Source organism: Abramis brama (assembly GCF_963993115.1).
Source record: "Abramis brama genome assembly, chromosome: 6".
Classification (NCBI taxonomy): domain Eukaryota; kingdom Metazoa; phylum Chordata; class Actinopteri; order Cypriniformes; family Leuciscidae; genus Abramis; species Abramis brama.
Window position 1 is genome coordinate 8,164,619 of NC_139968.1, and position 21,047 is coordinate 8,185,665.

General features: G+C 38.8%; 2 protein-coding genes across 2 annotated transcripts; both read left to right on the forward strand.

Annotated features, from left to right (window-relative positions):
* LOC311085233 (receptor-transporting protein 2-like) lies at positions 1-3,831 on the forward strand. The gene is made up of 2 exons (XM_084117667.1): positions 1-446; positions 2,793-3,831. Exons 1-2 carry the CDS (start codon positions 301-303, stop codon positions 3,133-3,135), a joined length of 489 nt encoding a protein of 162 aa, XP_083973793.1. The 5' UTR covers positions 1-300; the 3' UTR covers positions 3,136-3,831.
* A 5,087-nt stretch (positions 3,832-8,918) lies between these two features.
* LOC311085836 (5-hydroxytryptamine receptor 3A-like) lies at positions 8,919-14,747 on the forward strand (the record flags this gene model as incomplete). Its single annotated transcript, XM_084118456.1, has 8 exons — positions 8,919-9,011; positions 9,225-9,331; positions 9,575-9,744; positions 9,842-10,008; positions 10,413-10,623; positions 10,895-11,086; positions 13,903-14,135; positions 14,730-14,747. The coding sequence occupies exons 1-8, from the start codon at positions 8,934-8,936 to the stop codon at positions 14,745-14,747; spliced, it is 1,176 nt and encodes a 391-aa protein (XP_083974582.1). The 5' UTR covers positions 8,919-8,933.
* Positions 14,748-21,047: the final 6,300 nt, after the last annotated feature.

Sequence of the window (21,047 nt, forward strand, 5' to 3'; positions counted from 1 at the left end):
TTGAGGAGGTTGAGAATCAAAAGGTGGTGTCCGTGTGTTTATTTAATTAAGACAGAGATGCAACAGTTACATTTGTCCATTATTTTAGGTTGAGGTTTTGCATTCCAATACAGCTATATAATGTTATGGCAAGCTCAACGCGCCTAGTAAGCATTCTGCTTTTGTGTTGCAGAAAATAGATACTTGCTTGATAGTTTCAGTTTCGTTTCTTGTGAATTGAGAGATAAGCTGTACAGTATATATTCAGTGGGTAATAACAAGGTAAGATCATTTCTGCAACAGCACTGTAAGCAAGAAGACATGGCATTAAAGTTGTGGGAAAGTTCTTTACAGGCGAAGGCGAGCGAGCTTCAAGGGGACACATGGCACATTACAATTACTGACTCTATTGAGCCACACAAACAAGCTCATGGTTGGTTCCAGTACATCTCTGGCTCCTTTGCACGGTAAGAACTCATCTTTATCACATTAAAATATTCTAAACATATGTGTTTTATACTAGGCTTCATGGTGTATGGAGATATTTTGATGAGTCATTTTATTAAAAGGGTCATTCTACGAAAATGGTGGCTTTCCTGTCCCGGCCTCAACCACCAAGAAAAACATTTAAAAGTGTCAGATAATGACACAAAATATATGTTTTTTGTTTTAATTGAAGTGTTTTATTGTTAATAAAACATATGTTATATTGCAAAACATTTTTTATATATATTGTAGAACACGGTCAGTACCATGAAATTGGCTTGTCCCTCGGGTCAGGAGTCGTGGTTTAGTGACATATTTTGAGTTAAAAAATATATTTTTCTCCCCCTTTAAATGTCATAATACAAAGGGAAGTAGTATAGTTATTTAGTGGACTACTTAAAAAACTAAAATATCAACTAAATATTATAAATAATTTACAGGGAATACCTGTCCCTCAATTTCATGTCACTGGTGTTACAATTTATAAAAAACACCACTTTGAAAAAAATCAACATCCTTGCCAACTTCTTTCTGGGTCAAACGTTCATTGTAGGTGTGGCTGTTTTGAAAAGCACATGGTGAGTGTGCACTCTCTCTTCATCTTTTAGCAATTTGATAAATAATTTGATAATTTCATGCGAGGACTTAAGATGTGTCACTGGTGTTCTACAGTTTATAGTAAGGGGAAAGGAAATTTTATTAATATAATTTTTCAAATTGCATGATTAAGTGATTTATTTACAATTTAAGAAGTGTGGTTTGAGCTACTGTGGCCGCCATCTTAGATATGCCATTTTGTCTGCAGATTTGTCACTGGTGTTATCGTCACTGGTGTTACTGTTGCTGCTGGTAACACCAGTGACATGACGATAACACCAGTGACAATCAATAACACCACTAACTTTTTTCTCAACATAAGGTTTCATAAAAGCCTCAACAATTATATTAATTAAGACCTGTTAGCATTTCATAATAAATGTATAAAAAATTGTTTGAAATAATCTTATGTTTTGTCATTGATTTCACTTTGCGTCACTGGTGTTACATTGCGTCACTGGTGTTACCGCCACATGGCATATTGGTTTTCTGGCATTCTATGTTCACAGTTTCATAGAATATGGTTTTTGTATCTACCTAACTGTTGCTGCATTCATTAGTAAGCATTTTAAGGATATGATCATTCAATTTTGATCACTCAACCTCAATTATTTCTAATGTTACAACAAAAAACACAATGGTACAAATAGAAAAATGTCACACAATAGAACTTTACACGTGCCTGTTTAAAGTAAATTATTACTAATCAAGACAGTTTCTTAATATTACATTAACTTTTTCTGTCTTTGATCATGTATGCAAATTAAATAGTCAAATTACATTCTGGGAAGCCTGAATTGTCATCTAAAATATAGGTAACACCAGTGACAAAAAAGCAGCACAAGCATTTTTTTATGTAATGTAGTAAAAATATAAAAATACATTAAGCTGTCATTTAAGTTGTTTTATAATGTTAAGAGGTTAACTATTATCTGACTATAAGTTTTGGTATAAAAAAAAAGAATTACATTTTTAAAAAGTTCTCTGTTCAAAAAGCCACCATTTTCATGATACTGAAAGAATCTAGCCCGGATGGATATGTCATGTTTATTTTGTATTAATAATGCAGTATAAAAATGCGCACTCAGACCCTGTCATCAGTTCTAATTACAATTGCACATATACACATCATGTTCTGTCTTACAAACACACACATAGCGAAGTTCACACAGATTTGTAATGATGAGTTAAACGAGTTTGCCTTATAAAGGAGTTTATAATGTGTTATGATGCATTATAGCTTTTCATAAATAACTGTAACCAAAGTTAAAATGCATTATAAATATTAATATGTGCATATTCCTTGTTTCATCTAAAACTGGCTGTTTGTTGTGTGTTTTAATGCATTATACTTTCTAAAGTCTAGTAATTGTCTAGTATTGTGTATTATAACTGTGGTTACAATTATTCATGAGACCATACAATGCATTAAAAGTCATAATTAATGCATTCAAAATACTTTTAGAATGCATTATACTGTACATAAAGGCTTAAAGTAAATTGTTACCAATGGTTTTTTTTTTTTCCATTCTAATGTTATGTAGTTTTTGGTTCTCTGTTCAAAAGTTCACTGGTCGATTTTTACATAAACAGTGGTTTGAATCATTGAATATATATATATATATATATATATATATATATATATATATATATATATATATATATATATACATACATTAGTAATGAATGTAGGGAAAAAAAACTGATATATTCCCCATTTCAATACGTAGGTTCGCTTGTTCTCTTTGTAAAAGAAGCTGGATGTCTAAAAGAGTGCAGGTGGTGTTTCACTTTCACCTGGACACAGCAAAGAAACAGGGAACCATTAAACTGCGACGTTTCAAGCAGAAGTGCAGGAGGTGCAATGAAGCTCAGATGGAGGATCCGAACTTTCCAGTGGAAAACATTGATGTGCTGATTGAGAGACTGGTTGAAAAGATCCGCATGAGATGCTACAAAGAAGACCTGGGTGAAAATAACAGACCCTCAGTGTTCAATGGCAGAGTGAACGGGCCGCATGAAAGTGCTCATTGTGAAGCCTGTCAGCTTGGCGTCTGTAGTCAGGCCAACTGATTTCATTGATCTGCTCAGAACTAATAAATGGTTCATTTTTATTTATTTTCATAAATTGTTTCAGAAAATAATGATGATGTATCCAGGGTGGACTAGGGCTTGCATAGACTGGTCACAGAGTAGGCTAGTCGACTACTTCAACCACAAGTCAGCGCTGTCGGAAGCCATTGAGTACTTGAGCGCGATAACCATAATTTCACATCAACGTGAATCAGCAAGCAAACCATCAGCGAGCCATGAACACGACCAAAGAGAGGTCGGAGGCAGGAGGCCGATGACAGCGAACAGACTATAGCATGCCTAATTTTGCAGAGTTAAGCGACTTGGGTCAATATATTTTGTTGATCTTGGAACAACATTCCTGTCTAAAAAATTGAAATGAGAAATGTGAAATGAGTATAACACTGATGTAGAAGTACTTAAGCCTGGTTGTAAGCCTAAACTTGATTCAATCAAATCTGATTGGTTTGACTGGAATGTTGAATAATGCATTTTTATTAAAATACATTATGTATTATTGTTCATCGTCAAAGATGGAGATTTTAAGGTCATAATGTTGCTGTCAATGCTACTTTGCCTATGTTAAATACAAAATTAAACTTAATATTTGAATGTTTTGACAATACATGTAAGAGACGTGTACAGTAATTGTTGCAAACATTGGGCTGTCAATTAATAAACACTTGTTGACACCAACTATTGTTTTGTTTTTGTTTTTTTGTCTTTTTTAAAAAATGGTAACATAAACCCACAAGTACTCAAGTTTTATTTTGACAAGTAACTGTAGTCATGCAACCCCTAATGTGGACACAAATAAATCTTGAGAAAATAACAGTCCATGTGATATTTTATTTTATATAATTCTATATTATTTGAAATATTTGTAATATTGTATGCAATAAACACTGAGCCATTGATATCACAGTATTGTGATAAAGCCACCAGTTTGCTCATTAGAGTTATGGATTTTTCAATGATTCTTTCTGCAGGTTCACTGAATCATTCACTCAGCCGATTTCTTTATAAAGACGGTTTGTGTTGCTGTTGTGGCTTTGTTTGAAACTAAGTAAGCTAAATAGTGTGTTTTAGCATGTAAGTTACTCAATATTAATTGATTGGTCAAGACTTCTGAACATCAGTGTCATGCCATGCATCCCATAGTCCACAAATTAGTGCAAATTAGAGAAATATTAGAATCAGAATGTGCTTTATTCGCCAAGTGTGCACAAGTACTTTGATATGGTTTCCAGGAGGTACTTACAATACATATATAACACAATAGAATAGAGAGAAAGACTTAAATATGTGGAATAAAAAAAAAAGTAATATACATATAGATCTTAGGCAGAAGGCATACGTACAGATTTGCAGTACTGTATATACAACTGTATAAATATGTATTTACTAGAGCTGTGAAATGATTAATCGTGATTAATCGCATCCATAATAAAAGTTTGTGTTCACATAATATATGTGTGTGTACTGTGCATAATTATTTTGTATATATAAATACACACACATGCATGTATATATTTAAGAAATATTTGCTTAAATATACTGTATATATAATTTGTATTATATATAAATATAAATATTTTATGTATAAATAAAAAAAAATCTTAAATATATACATGCATGTGTGTGTATTTATATATACAAAATAATTATGCACAGTACACACACATATATTATGTGAACACAAACTTTTATTTTGGATGCGATTAATCGTTTCACAGCCCTAGTATTTACATAAGATTTATTATTGCCTAATGCCTGGGTGGGCAATAATAACTGTCATGTAAATGTACATATTTATATTTATACAGTATAAATAGATATTTTCCATTATAAACGGTTGGTGTGTTCATTATGTTATTTGCCATTTAGTGGAGCCATTTTTCACATTCAAGTACACACCTGTTACTGCAGCAAAATTAAGATGATTTATTCATAACTGTTGAATTTTGTTCTTTATTGCTGGACTAATATTATTTACGAACTCTTAATCTTTTCTATTCACTGACTATACAAATTCACTGCCGCCCTTGTAGGCCGATGTAAAAAAGGCGTGCAACCACAGAAACCAAACCACAATATGTTTTTACTGTGGGTTTTACAGCACACATGCTGTGCTTTGCATGTTCTTGCTTTTGTATCCTGGGATTATAAAATAAATGAAAATATTGTGGTAAAAGAGTCTATGTTGGTTTTAGTTTACCTAATCAAATATTTTTTGGAGTATATAGTTTTGTCTGATGGTCCATTTCAATCCTCGCAGTGATCATGAACTGTGCGATAAAAGCTTAAATATATTTTAAAACATTCTTTCTGTAATCTGCCTTCTCATTCTTCAGCTGATGGCAAGATCACAGGTAAGACAGTCATGAAACAGTAATGCAATAGATGTGAGGTAAAGTTTATAGCATTTTTTAGGGTTGTTGTAGTGATTTACAGGTTTATTGAAGTGTACATTGCAGTGTCTGTTAATACTATCATTACAGGCTGCTGGATTCACAGCCGGTCCTCTACAGTTACAGCTCATTATCTGCTGTCTCATCATGCTGTGTAAGAAGAAAATTCTATACAAATTTCAATACAAAGTTCATAGACTCTATGTAAAACCAACAATCAACAACTAACAATATTTTGTGTGTATATATTCAGTATTACAGTAGTATATTGTCATTTGACTCATGACTCTTTTGGGCAACACTTTATTTTACAGTGTTAACACGTGTTACATGTAGTTACTGTAGTAATAACTATAAATTATGCATAATTGCATGCAACTAACCCTAAAACAACCCTATTCCTAACCCTGATCCTATAGTAAGTACATGTAGTTGCTTAATATTACTCAGTAATACCTAACAGTGACACCTTAAAATAAAGTGTAACCCTCTTTTGTTTTATTTGTAATAATAATGTTATGAATATTTTAAATTGTTAAATAATACGAAGCCCCGCACATGTCATGCAGACAAAAGAATTCATTATATCGATTTAGTAAATCGTAAACACAAATTAAGAATTCGTTCCCACAATTTATTAATTTGTTTCCTCGTTTTAGTAAATCTAAATCATGGCCACGTTGAACTAATTTGTTCCCTAAATTTGATTGAACTAAAACAAGGGAACAAATTATTACAACGTGGCCATGATTTAGTCAATCAAGGGAATTAATTATTATATCGTGCGCACAATTTACTTAAAACGAGGGAACGAGTTAGTAAAACATGCTGACATAGTGTAACACTGGTTCCATAGACGATGAAGACGAGGATTCGATAACATAAGATTTAATAACATTTATAACAAACAGCCAACATACGAGACAGAGTGCTATGCACAAACAATAACCAACAACAACTGAATTAAAAGGAGGAATGTAAATACATGGTGGTGATGAGACAATGACTAACAGCTGTGATAAATATATGTCCATGGTGAATGATACCATGGCGGGAAAACAAGGACAAAGAAACACACGTGATGAATGACAACAATGGGGGGGGGGGGGCGTGGCGAAGAGCTGGTAATGACAGGACGACCAGGTGATGGGATGGTGATGGTGGGACGACGAGATCCCTGCGGCGAAGATGGGAGTCAATACTTATATAGCACTTTTTACAATTAAATGTCCCCAACTAAGCAAGTCAAAAGCCAATGGTGACAAAGGCAAAAAAAATAAGAAAAGGAGCAGACTGATGGCACAGACCCAGAGTTCCCCAGTGCCGACAGCCCACGGCGGAGTCGAGAGAGGGAGGAGCCAAGGTGGTGTAGTGGCTGACGACAGTTTGGGGAGCTGGGGGAGAAGAGACCGATGGATCCACAGGGGCAGACCTGTGGTGTCTCTCAATTAGCCGAGAGACATCGCTGGTGAAGGAGACCCAGGCGACGTCTCGGCGACGAGCATCACAGGTGGAGCCTGAGCATCCGAGGACAGGGGCAACGCTGGTGAGACCCAGGACAGAGGCGACGCTGGTGAGACCGAGGACAGAGGCGATGCTGAAGATGCTGCAAGAAGATCTGCAAGTCCGTGGTGTAGGCAGAGCGACGACCGACCAATGGGGAGCCGGTGGGTTGAGGAAACCCAGTGGAGTCACATGGACGAGGGTTCCTGGAGGAGCCAAAGGTCGGAGGAGCCAGGGTGGAGCCGACAGGTCGACGTGCTGAGATGGAACGAGGGCGTCCGAGGCCGGAGGCGGAGCCACAAAATCGTTGCTCGACCTGCTGCTCGACGTCCTGGCAGGCCATCTTCAAGGACATAGCAGGACAGCAAACTGGCAGTAGCGGCGGGGCTGGAGGACTGGCTGAGCTCTGGGGTGATGGAAGTGACAGGAGACTGGACATAACGATGGTGAGTAGGGTAACTTCCACACAGGTCAAATAAATGAACATATTACAATCAATTGCGGTCATTTTGCTGTCTTTAAACAGCGATGAATCTTCAAATACCGGGTGGGTAAGGATGGGAGTCGACAGTTCCTCACTGAAGTTTATCAGCCAGTCCTTGGTTCACGTTCCCACGTTCACTCTCTATGGGGCTCTACTTCCGGCACGATGGTGAACTCTGTCCCTTGGTCCTCGGGCTCTGGCTCACTTGTGCGGCAGGTGGTCCCCCAATGTCTGCGGGGGTCTCTCGCGCATTCTCCACGGTTAACTTCGGCTCTGGGTCTGCCTGGGTCCTGGATCGGGGACGGATGCTCTCCAGACACTGGTTGATGGCTTCCTTCCAGTTCAGATCAGTGGTGTCTGGGAGGTCAACGGGAAGGTGAAAGTTCGCCCCGATCCAGAACGACTTCAGGGTCTCGTCGTCGAATTATGGTGACAATTAGTAAGCCGTGGGAAAAGATTGGTAATTCGTGGCCACAATATACATGTTTTTTTCCCCCTTTATGTCATGTGCGGGGTTTCCTTTAAACAGAACCTGACCATACAACAGACAAGCCTTTTAATATTTAATTTGCAATTTTATTCTTCCAGCTCTACTAATAAAATCCGCAGAGACTATTAACTGCTCCGAACCCACCTCAGATGCTCTCCTAACAGCCCTGAAGAAGAACATCTTGGACAAAACTGAAATTAGGCCAGTTATTAACTTGAAAACTCCCACAAACATCAGCGTGTCCTTCACGCTGTATGGAATTTTTGATGTGGTAAGTTCTGATGATTCCAGCCATTCTCAATTATGGCCACATAAAATCACTATTCATTACATTAGAAACGGTGCTCAACCATTTGCAGCCAAGATGCTAGCAGCGTTGTTGTGACATGAACATTTCCAGCGCTCCAGACACATCTGTACAGGGTCTTTAATTTAATCATTCACATGGCATGGCATCTGAGGACTATTTCTCATTTTTCAGTTATTTTGCTCCAGATTCAATCATAGGCTCGTTCTTACGTACAAGAGCACGTACGCACATGTGCACTCTTCAAAAACGGTGATTTAAATCTCTTGACAAACTAAAAGAAGTAAACGACATTTATATGTAATCTAAATAAAATATAGAGATTGTACTGAATGTCAGCTTGCTTATTTTGCTCAAGATAAGGATTTATTAAGTCCACATGTCATGCAAACTAGAAACTCTGCTTCTAATCACAGCTCTCGAGCTGTCGTTCCAGCCACACAACTTTGCGATGCTGTTTGCGAATGCTCGTTGGAACTATGTTTTCGGGAAACACAGACTCGTTGAACTATGCTGATAATGACGTAACTTGCGAACATTTGGCTAACGATGCTTTTGGGAAACACACCCCTGTTTATGAATAGCAATTGCTTATTGGTAATCATGAAAAAAAAATCTTCCTTATTTCTCTTTCAGGATGAAAAAGCACAGAAACTTAACACATTCATCTGGTTGAATTTGGTAAGTTTTATTGGCCTCTTTTAACAAGTCTGATTTACTATATTAACTTTAAAACAAATCAAACTAAGTAATTTAGCAGATGCTTCTATCCATAACAACTTACAAATAAGAGCAATACAATCAGAAACATGTAAGGCTGGTTAGTTCTGAATTTTATTTTTTTATTTATTTTTTTATCCAAACTGCATAATACTGATACTTTGTGTTTTGAAGTGGTGGAGTATTGAAGGTTTGAGTTGGGATCCTGTTGAATGTGGAACAGACAGAATCTCACTTCCAAGAAAACAACTGTGGAGGCCTGATGTTGTCATCAATGAATTGTGAGTTCAGAAGTATCTGTATTTCTGAATTCTGTGATCAGCTGACCATTATCCACTTTTAATGAATATATTGCATATAATGCTGCAGTCTATATCACACATCTCATAAAATGATGTCAGCCCTCTAGGTGCTAGATTTTTTGTGGCTTGAGACTGATTTTTATTTTTATTTTTTATTTTTATTAAAGCTTTGAATGGATAATAAACAACATATACTAACATATACCTCTTTTTACTTTGAAGCATTGATGAAAATAAAGTCCCAGACACATATTACCTCTACATCGAAAATACTGGTAAGGTAAAGGATGATTTTCCAGTTCATGTCATCAGTTCTTGTAACCTGGACATCTACACCTTTCCATTCGATATTCAGAACTGCTCATTCACCTTTAATTCATACCAACACACCAGTAAGTTGGCTTGACTGAAGAGTAAATTATCATTTTTACAGTAACTACTAACTTTGTGTGACCCCATTAACTCTCATTTGTTTGGTCTTCTCTGCAGTTCTGGATGTTCAGTTGTCCATTGGTAGACCGGTGGAGACATCATTAGAATATTCTCTTGGAGTGATGACAACTAAAGGAGAGTGGGAGCTGGTCGACATGCTTGCTCAAAAACAGACCATACCTCCCCAGGAAATGAATATCTCACAGGACACAATTACTTACTATGTATTACAATTCTATCACAATTAAAATCAAATAAAAAACTTAGCTATAAACAAGAAAATAAGGTTTATCAAAACCAACATACTCTCATGGCAAGTTGAATAATAATTATAATTAGCTTAAATAGGGGTAACACTTTATTTTAAGGTGACATAGTTACACTTTACTACATGTACTTACTATAGTAATAACAGTAAATTATGTATAATTACAACTAACCCTAACTCGATAATAAGTGCATGTAGTTAATTAATATTAAACAGCACTTATTTGTCTAAGTGCAATGTAACTACGTCACCTTAAAGTGTAACCAAAGTAGGATATCCAAATTAGCCTTTGTTAGTATTTTAATTGAATGAATCTGCATTCTTAATGAAATTGGTTAAATTACTTTTGTCCTTCATTAGATTGTCCTCAGGCGTCGGGCAACGCTATACGTGGTGAACCTCCTGATTCCCAGCTGTTTCCTCATTGCTGTAGATCTATTCAGCTTTCTTCTGCCACCTCAGAATGTGGATCGATCTTCCTTCAAAATGACCCTCATCTTGGGTTACACTGTGTTCCTGCTGCTAATGAACGACCTGCTGCCCGTCACAGGAAACACCTTACCTCTCATAAGTTTGTATAGGAGCTTTTTATTGTAGCGATACACTTTTTCATAACCAGGCATGTGACAAGCTTCCAGAGTCAAGTACTTATTCTGGCTGCTCTGTAAGAACAATACTCAAGATAAGTGACAAAATGTCTTGTCATTCTTCAGAGTCACTGCTGGTTATGACAGTTTTAAAGCACCTTTTTCCTCTCTTGCCAACCGGCATTAATATTGTCAAATTTTAGCTGATTTTTAAGACATTGCATTATCTCTCTTTAATAATCAATCTCTTTCCAGATGTGTTTTTCTCTCTCTGCTTGGCACTGATGGTGGCCAGTCTTCTGGAGACAATTCTTATCATAAATATTCAATGTGGCTCCAGTAACTATGGACCGTTACCTCGATGGGCCAAGGTGCTTTTCCTCAACTACCTTGCTAAACTTGTTTTTTTAAGCAAGAAACCAAGTGACCAAAGCTGTGGTCCTGAAGGTGAGTCTTACAATTTAAGATTATGTAATATTTTTACTCCTATTGGGGTCCTGATTCACTTTGCGATAATGAATCGCTGAATATATATTATCCTGGATGTGAAAAATTGAATACTGCAACAAAGACTCAAGCTTTCACTAGTTGCGTTTCTATAAAAAATGAGCAGCCTGATCAGCATTGCCATGAATGACTGAATGCCACGATTGGCCAATCAGAATCAAGTATTCAGTGAGCTATGTAATAATTATGTTCAACAAGCGTAAATAGTTTCCAGAGTGTCTATTTACACCAAGTGCAAACAGACCACTTTGTTGGGACAGTAGATGCTATTTACACTAACTCTGTCCACCATTGTCTGATTGAGCCACACAAAATTACACAAGAAACTCATCTGAAAACAGGATCAGGGGTCCAGAGAGTAAGGCGACCGACCCGAGTTCGAATTCGCCTTTTACTAAACTCATTCTTCTCCCTTTTCCCATCGCATGTCAACTCAGAGAGGTGTCTACTTGAAGTAAAAATTGTGAAAATAAAGTGGAAAGCCTGTTCACTTGGTGGACATATTTGCAACGCCTCCGGGCAGCTATTTCGGGAATACAAGACCAAGTCCTATCTATGTGAATGGGGGAATCCTGAAATCTCAAAAACTGCTTGCCAAACTTGCATTTAAATAACATTTAAAATCAGCAACAAACTCTTACATGAACTGTCTCATAAATGCCAGTCCCAGAACACAACGGCAGCTGCAGTGGCATGATGACTCTTTTATTTAAAATTTGCTAAAATTAGTTATTTAAAATTCATTTTCTCCCATTCATAAATAATATAAGTACACAAGTAAGTGCACTTTATATCTAAAGTCTTTGGTATAGAATAGTGTGAATAAAGTGTTTGAATGGGAGCAATTATGCCCCTTTTTACAAGATATAATATAAGTCTCAGGTCTCCCCAGAATGTGTCTGTGACGTTTCAACTCAAAACACCCCACAGATCATTTACTATACCATGCCCCTTTTTGGGTGGAAGCAAAAACACGCTGTTTTTGTGTGTGTATCTTTAAATGCAAATGAGCTGCTGCTCCCCTCCCCCTTTCCAGAAGAGGGCGGAGCCTTTATATCTAATGCCTCGGATACTCCAGACAACAACAAAACAGAAGAAACAGCATGAGACCATTTCCACAGAACGGGTTTTTGCATTCCACTGCGATGCGTTTCCATTATTTTCTATGCAAACACACGCTAGACGGACCTTGTGTTTTTTTCTCCCATTCGGGGCCATTCTCACACAAAGTGTTTTTTCGTCTAAAAACGTGAGATGCGGGCAGCAGAAAATGCAAGGTGTGAGATGTGTTTTTTAAAAGTTAAAGGGGTGGTTGAATATGATTTAACTTTTATAACTTGTAATGTTGCTGTTTGAGCATAAACAACATCTGCAAAGTTACGACGCTCAGAGTTCAAAGCAAAGGGAGTTATTTTATTTTAAAGAAAAAGCTTTTTAAGGACTACAAACAAACGGCTGGTAGAGACTACACAACATTCCTCCCGGGTTAGTGACATCACAAACCCTACAATTTACATAAACCCCTCCCCCAGGAATGCAATTTATAGATTATCATGACAGCATATGCTAATCAATGACTAGAAGATAACTGCACATAAGCTACATAAATTCCCCAACTAACTATTCAGAAATGTCCTGTTGCTTCTACATGTTGTCACTTCTTCTTGAGTCTCTCCATCATTGTCTGACTCTGGTTTGAACATAAAAGGCTAAACGTTTTTGAAATTTTCAGTGCATGTCTGTGTGAGGTAAAAGGACATAAACTGTTGAAGCTCCGCCCTCTGTGCCGGGAGCAGCAGCTCATTTGCATTTAAAGGGACAGACACAAAAACGGTGCGTTTTTGCTCACCCTCAAAAAGTGACAACTTTAACATGCTATATACAAATATATGTGGGGTATTTTGAGCTAAAACTTCACATACACACTCTGGGGGCATCAAAGACTTATTTTACAGCTTGTGAAAAGGGCATTATACCACCGTTTTAAACTTCTATTAACTTGAGTGCTGTGTTTTTAGAGTGCCAATTCCTGCGTGATCCACTGTAAAAGATGCAAGATGCAAGCACAATGGTCAAATACATCCATCTAGCACATTTACATTGAAAAGCAATTGGAAAAGTAGTGCAGTGGAATGGAAATCACGTTTTGTGTTTATTGATAAAGCCAACAACATAACACTTAGATTGTCTCAGTTTCCACTAGCTGCTCTAGTGAGGAGATAAACATGGTGGACTGTGTCCCGTCCTGTTACATTGTGACATCACATTGGGCAAAAATGTGAACGACTCATTTTGAGACACTATTTATGATTTATAGGAAAATTTTAAATAAAACAAATACCCATTTTTTACCATTATAAGGTGGTTGTGTACACACTTTTATGCTCAAACACCATGTAAAAGTGAATTTTGCATAATAGGTCCCCTTTAAGGGTAGGTATAGGGGTAGGTGAACAGAGGGCTTTAGGGGCAAGGACATGTACTGTCCCAATAAGACGGCATCCATTTAGGATTTTAATAAATATAATCGTATACACTGAATATGTTGTTATAATTGCATACTGTTTTATAATGTACAACAATGCACTTAGGGTGCAAATAGTAAGCTATCTGCCACTATTTTCACTAAGTATAAATAGCATCTAACAACTATTTACACTCAGAGCAAAGAAAATACTGCTATATTCACTTAGTGTTAATACAGTAGCATCTGCCATGCATCAAATTGTTACATTATTCTTCTCTTGTACCTGTAGAGCACAGAACTGAGACCAAATGCTGTGATCCTGTAGTTGACACCCCTCCGAGCAAAGCGGTCCACAACACAACTCCTACTCTTCAGGAACTGAGGAAGATAAGCCACGAGTTACTATCCATCCGTCAGCAGGTCGATAAACATTTTAAAACTGATGAGAGCGCAGAGGAGTGGATACATTTGGGTCAAGTCATTGACCGCTTGCTTTTTGGGATGTATATTATCTTCCTCTCAGTGAGTTTCATCACTATATTTGTCGTTTGGCAGTACTGGTACAACAAACATGCATCTTTGATATAAATAAACCAACTGAAACTATGTAGGAATAAGTGTTGAGTGTACATGATTACTGAACCTGTAACATATTGCCATTTATTATATCGGTAGCACTTTGTTTTACAGTCCTGTTTCCCATGTACATACTATGTACTTATTTGAAGTACCTAACCCTAGTACAATAACTGGGAAATAACTAGGTATTAACCCTGAACCTACCACTAAACCAAACATTAACCCATGTAGTTACTTTATACCAGTACTTTCTAAGGTAACTACACTGTAAGTACACCTACTGTAAAATAAAGTGCAACCAAAAAGTCTAATGGAATGTAATAATGCTGTATGGCTAAAAGTGAATATTTTCTGCAAAAGTTCTGTACTTTTATATTTGTTTTTGTTTCTAGTTTTGTTGTTGTTGTTGTTTTTTACACTACAAATGGTCATAAATTTGTAGTCCTATTAGGTCTAAGGGTTCATGCACATATACTGAGCTGTTGGAAATTAAGGCACATCACAAATGTATTTCTGTAATGTTTAAATACCTTTTAGGTTACTGATATCTTATGAGTTAAATAGAATAAAACATGTTTTTGGAATTAAAATACTGTATAATTTAACTGTCGCTGTCTACCCACTACCCTACATACAAGGATGGATGGATGTTACCATGTTGAAAAATGTTTATTCTTGAAAAATAAAAATCTTCTGATATCATATATAAGGAAGTTATCTTTATCTTTTATCTGTTAATATGATGTTAATAGGGAGGATTTTTGGACACTTTAGGAAACTTGCTTCAGAGCAGCAACACATGGACACAATTTCTAATTTTTTAATTATTTAACAATTTATACTTTATATAATCATGAACAATAAGATTAGGAACAATAATTACAAATGTACTTATACTAATGTACAGTATTACATTTCATGTTGACATTATCTGTACTTCTGTTGTCCAGTAGGTGAGGGTGAAAAAATAACTTTCAGTTGCATTTCTGTGATATGTGCTGTCACAAACTGGATCAGTTGTGACAGCTGCAGTGATATATATTCATGTCCTTGGACAGTTTTCATGCAATTTCAATCAGCCAAGACTGAATGAGACATTAGCAAGCTCAAACCTCATATTAATACTGCTTACATGTAAAAATCACATTGATAATACAAAATGTATCACCATTCATAAGTTTTTATTCTGCTATAGTCCACTATCTCAGTTACTTTGACTGGTAAAGCATGCAGTGTTGACCTTTGGAAGGAAACAGATACTGTATGTGCCTGCTAGTTTCAGTTTTGTTTCTTATGACTTGCAAATTAAAAATTGACTTTTTGAGCCACTCAACAAGACTTAAAATGGATGACTTTACATTCCAGTTATTTTTGAAGATAGATCCACGATAAATCAAACCTATTTTAAACGTATTTCTGTCTAGATTGTCAACTTCGTTGTTTTTGTATTTTACAGTCACTGATAAGGACAGATACACTGCAGAAAAATTTCCACATTTCATTTCAAATGACTTCAACAATTTTATTAGATAAGTATTTAATGGATAAAATTTGAACTGAAATTTCATATTTTATATGTACCTTTATTACACTAATACTTTATAGTTTTTAAAAAACGTTATTAGGATTCTGTAAACACTTCTGAAGATGAACATTTCATGTGCTTTGGTAACTACCTCAAAATAATCAGTGTGAATACGTTTATGAATGTAATGGGAAATATGTAATGATCCAACATGATCTCATTGTTAATACGTAGGTGTTAATACGTAGGTATTAATACGTAAGTTTCAAAGACACAAAACATACTTTTTTGTATGTTTGGATAGATTCTGAAACATATAATATAGACGTATCGGCAACATTTAAACGTAGCATTATTACATTAATGAATCTTTCATATCATGAATATATCTGTTAATTTCCCTTTTACCATTTTATAGATAAATGTAAGATCCCTTAACCCTACTCCCAAATCTAAACATACCCATATTAAACAGAATATAAAAAGAATAAAATGTATGTGTAGGAAAATTCTACCTTTATTAACAATATATCATTAAAAACATATTCTGAGCCTGTCACGGAATGGTGAAATTGTGAGAGAGGATTCATGAGCAGAAAATCAGAATCTTTATTAAGTAATATAAATAAACAAAACAAAACTACAAACAAAAACTCCCCGTGGGGGAAAACAAGACAGGCATCTGGCAAAACAGGAAACACGAGGGAACAGACAACGAACCAGCACAGGACTGCAAACACAGGGAGACTAAATAGGGAAGCAAACAAAAGAGGGTAACGAGGAAAGCAGATGGGGCAAAATAATTAATAATCAGGTAACAAGATGGGAGGGGCTAGACAATTGACAGGAGAGCACATGGCACAAGGAAATACATGACAAACGATTTATGCCAGGGAGACTCAGGCGGGTCAGGATTCCTGGCTGCGGGCCAGGGTGGAGCAGGCTGAGCAGGCATCAAGGGCAGAGCGGGCTGTGCAGGCAGCTGGGGCGGAACGGGCTGTGCAGGCGGCCGGGGCGGAGCAGACAGTTCAGGCGGCCAGGGTGGACAAGACAGTTCAGGCGGCCAGGGTGGACCAGACAGTTCAGGCGGCCAGGGCGGAGACGACAGTTCAGGGGACCCACTGCCCCCTCCCAAAATTTTCTTCACTGGCTCGGCGGCGGCCATCTTGTCCGGAGACACTGGCTCGGCAGACGTGACGTGAACAGTCTCTGCATCGGCAGACGTGACGTGAGCAGTCTCTGGATCGGCAGACGTGACGTGAGCAGTCTCTGGATCGGCAGACGTGACATGAGCAGTCTCTGGATCGGCAGACGTGACGTGAGCAGTCTCTGGATCGACAGACCTGACGTGAGCAGTCTCTGGCTCGACAGACCTGACGTGAAGAAACTCAGGCTCGGCAGGCATGCCGTGAAGAGATTCAGGCTTGACAGGTAGCATGGGCGGAGCCGGCAGGGCAAGGAGGTTGGGTGGCACGGAAAGAGCAAGGAGCTTGGGCGGCGCCGGCAGGGCCAGGAGCTTGGGTGGTGCCGGCAGGGCTAAGAGCTTGGGTGGTGCCGGCAGGGCTAGGAGCTTTGGCATGGCCTCCAGGCCCTGTGGGACGGAGGATGCCTTCCTCCTCCGTTTACGAGAGCACAGTGTAACTGCCTCTTCGGCCACCACTGGGGCTGCGACAGGGAGACTGGACTGCTCTAAGACAACCGGGCCTGGGACCGCTGAAGTCAGGTCCTCTTGGACCACCAGACTTGAGACCCCCGAAGTTGGGCCCTTCTGGACCACCGGGCTTGGAACCGTCGAAGTCGGGTCTTCCTGGACCACAGAATTAGAGGAAGCATCAGACGCCTTTCTCCTCCTGCGCCTGCGAGGGTGAGGTGGTGTGGGAATAACCACCTCTGGAGATGCCGCCACAAAAGTTGCCACTTCTGGGGGAGCTGCAGCTTCCCTAGCTGGAGGATTCCCCCGACGATCCAGGGAATTAACGAATTCCCCAAACGTCAGATTCCAGCCCCCTCATCCTCCAAAATTTGATGGGTTCATCAAGGGCATAGCTAAATAGGTCCTTGAGAGCTGCATCATTCATCCCTAATCCCTCTGCTGCCGCGTTGAACCTCAGGGCGAACTCCCTCACGTCAGTCCCCTGTTGACGGAGGGAGGTCAAGTCTCTGAACTTCATTATGCGTTCATAATGAGGGTAGGAAACAGGAGAGGCTGGTGGCTGGCATGAGTTCCTCTTCCGCTGAATCCTCATTTGGCTGGTTCGTTCTGTCATGGAATGGTGAAATAGTGAGAGGGGATTCATGAGCAGAAAATCAGGATCTTTATTAAGTAATATAAATAAACAAAACAAAACTACAAACAAAAACTCCCCGTTGGGGAAAACAAGACAGGCATCTGGCAAAACAGGAAACACAAGGGAACATAGACAACAAACCAGCACAGGACTGCAAACACAGGGAGACTAAATAGGGAAGCAAACAAAAGAGGGAAACGAGGAAAGCAGGTGGGGCAAATTAATTAATAATCAGGTAACAAGATGGGAGGGGCTAGACAATTGACAGGAGAGCACATGGCACAAGGAAATACATGACAAACGATTTATACACAAACACATGACAAACCGGGAATGTCAGAGCTCTGTCACCAAACCAAGATACAGACCAGACAGAAGTGACAGAACCCTGACAGAGCCGCTAATCCTACTTCTAGCCCTAAACCTACCCATAACCATTACATAAAACTACATACAGTTTGTAGTGTTCTAGGTATCAATACAAAGCCAGGCCACAGCAGGTGAATGGGTTACATGTTTCTTTATTGCTCATTCTCATACCTCGTGTTCATCATTCTTTTTCTACCCCTCTCCTATTCGTATTTCCCTCTTAAACCTAGTGATCTCAGTAAGTATTGCACTGAATAACAGGACACCACATCTCCCCCATTACGTAAAAACAATTTCACGTAGTACCAATTAACTCAAAACAGTTCTAGATTTCAATATGAACAATTAAACGTAAGCTTTCACCTTATTACAACTAAGTTCCTTTACAGTAATTAAACAACTGTAATTACATCAGTTAAATTCTCAATTTCACGCCTTCATTCCTAATTCCAACAGAATTACAGAATCATAACATGACTATATTCAGTCTCCATCTGCGCTATACCTACATACAGTCAGTAATTCAAACCACTGTATACTCTTATTTAGTCTCATAGTCTTTTAACCAAAAAGGTGGTTTGCACTGTCGAACAGAACGTCTTTCTGTGCTCTGTTCAGTGTTCGGAACATTTGCAACTGAAACATCAACAGCAGACTGATCTGAGGTCGGCTCCAAGACCTCTGGAACCAAAGACAAGTGAGAAGAGTAGTCTTCCATCTGCCAATCTGTACGTGCTTGGGCCCACTTGCTTCGCTATTTCCACTGGTTGTGTAAACTTTGAATGTACTTTGAGAACATGCGTTGGTTTGCGTACACGCACACTATTCCCCACCTGAAAAGTAGACACCCGAGCCCCTCGTTTCGCATCCGAGTATTGCTTCATTTTGTTTTGACGAATTGACACTCGTTGTCTGACTTCCTGGTCCCGTGTGTAACTGGAGTGAGATGTGAACACACATCTGGAGTGAGATGTGTGTTAGTTTGGTTCTCATTTTCCTACCGTACAATAGTTCAAATGGTGAAACACCAGTCATTGCATGTGGAGTAGAACGATACGTTTGCAAAAAGTCCAAGACTGCTTGTTTCCACATTTGCTTTTGCAAAATGGCCATTTGCACACAGTCCTTAAGAACCTTATTGAATCTTTCCACAGCCCCATTGGCCGCAGGATGGTATACGGATGTTTTGGTGTGTGCAATATTTCGTTCGTCCATGAAAGCGGTAAAGACTGAAGAAATAAATTGTGGTCCATTATCTGTTACCAGACACTCAGGGTTTCCATACCTACTGAAAACAGAATTCAGGAATCCAATTACTACAGGTGTCGTAATGGAAGGCGTAAACGCCACTTCAGGCCATTTTGAGTAATAATTGGTCAGCGTAATAGCATATCTACAGTCATAAGCAGCAGTCTCAAAAGGTCCTACTATGTCCAAACCCAACTTCAACCATGGACCGTCAGGAAGAGGCACCGGCTATAATGGAGAAGCAGTAGTCTTTGCTGTCCGGTCTGACTCCTGGCAGAACGAACATGCTGCAATCTGAGTTTGAACCATAGCATCTATTCCTGGAAACCAATACAGCTCACGCAAACCGCTGCTTGGTCCTTACTATGCCCTGATGATTCTCATGTGCTAAAGTGACCATGGTTCTGCACAATGTCACTGGCAACACCAACCGTGAACCCCGGAACACTAGATTGTTTGTCACACAAAGTTCATGTCTCATTTTGAAATATGGTTGCAGCAGGGAATCCAGGGCTTTCGCTGAAGCTGGCCAACCCTTTTCAATCTGAGCACGCAGGGCTGAAAGCTCAGAACAGGCCATAGAAGCAGACTCAAACTCCTTACGAGTAACTGACGTAAGGGACATTGACAGCAACACAACTAGCTCAGGTTCTGCATCCGAGTCCATGTCTGTGGTAGATGGCAAGGGCAATCTTGAAAGACAATCAGCTGTACAGTTCAATGAACCTGCACGATAGACCACGTCATAATTAAAGCATAACAGACACGCAGCCCATCTAGCTATGCGCATTCCTGCCCTGTCTGCTCCTTTTGTACAGAGAAGTGTCATTAAAGCCTGATGGTCAGTTCGTAGAGTAAACTTACGCCCCCAAAGATAGGTCCTCCACTTTTCCACCGCCCACACGCATGCCAAAGCCTCTTTCTCCACTGTTGCATACTTCCTCTCAGTCTGAGTTAAGGATCTGGAGGCAAAAGCGACTGTCCGCTTTGTGTTATCTGGGTGAATCTGGGTGAACACTGCACCAAGACCATAATCTGATGCATCTGTAGAGATTATGGATGGTAAATTAGGGTCATACAATGCTAATGCTGGACTTGCAACCAACAATTGCTTCACAGTGACAAAGCAGTTCTCCGTTTCCTCACTCCACTGAAATGGTCCCTCTTGGCGGATGCATACACGTAAGGGTTCAACTACGGTAGCATAATTGGGTATAAATTTATTATACCATGAGAGCATACCCAGGAACGAACGTAGGGCTGGTGCATCCTTAGGAGCTGGAGCTTGTACGATTGCCTGTAAGTGCTCAGTATCTGGCTGAACTCCTTGTGCTGTAACCAAGTGTCCCAAAAAACGCAGGCTCTTTTGCCTAATTTGACACTTTTGTTCATTCAACCGTAACCCCGCCTCCTTTAGTCAGCTCA

What these genes read in the sequence shown, in the direction of transcription:
- LOC311085233 (XM_084117667.1), top strand. Translation starts at nt 301, where the DNA reads ATGGCATTAAAGTTGTGGGAAAGTTCTTTACAGGCGAAGGCGAGCGAG. An exon ending in ATCTCTGGCTCCTTTGCACG is followed by an intron (nt 447 to 2,792) that starts GTAAGAACTCAT and finishes TTCAATACGTAG; the next exon opens with GTTCGCTTGTTCTCTTTGTA.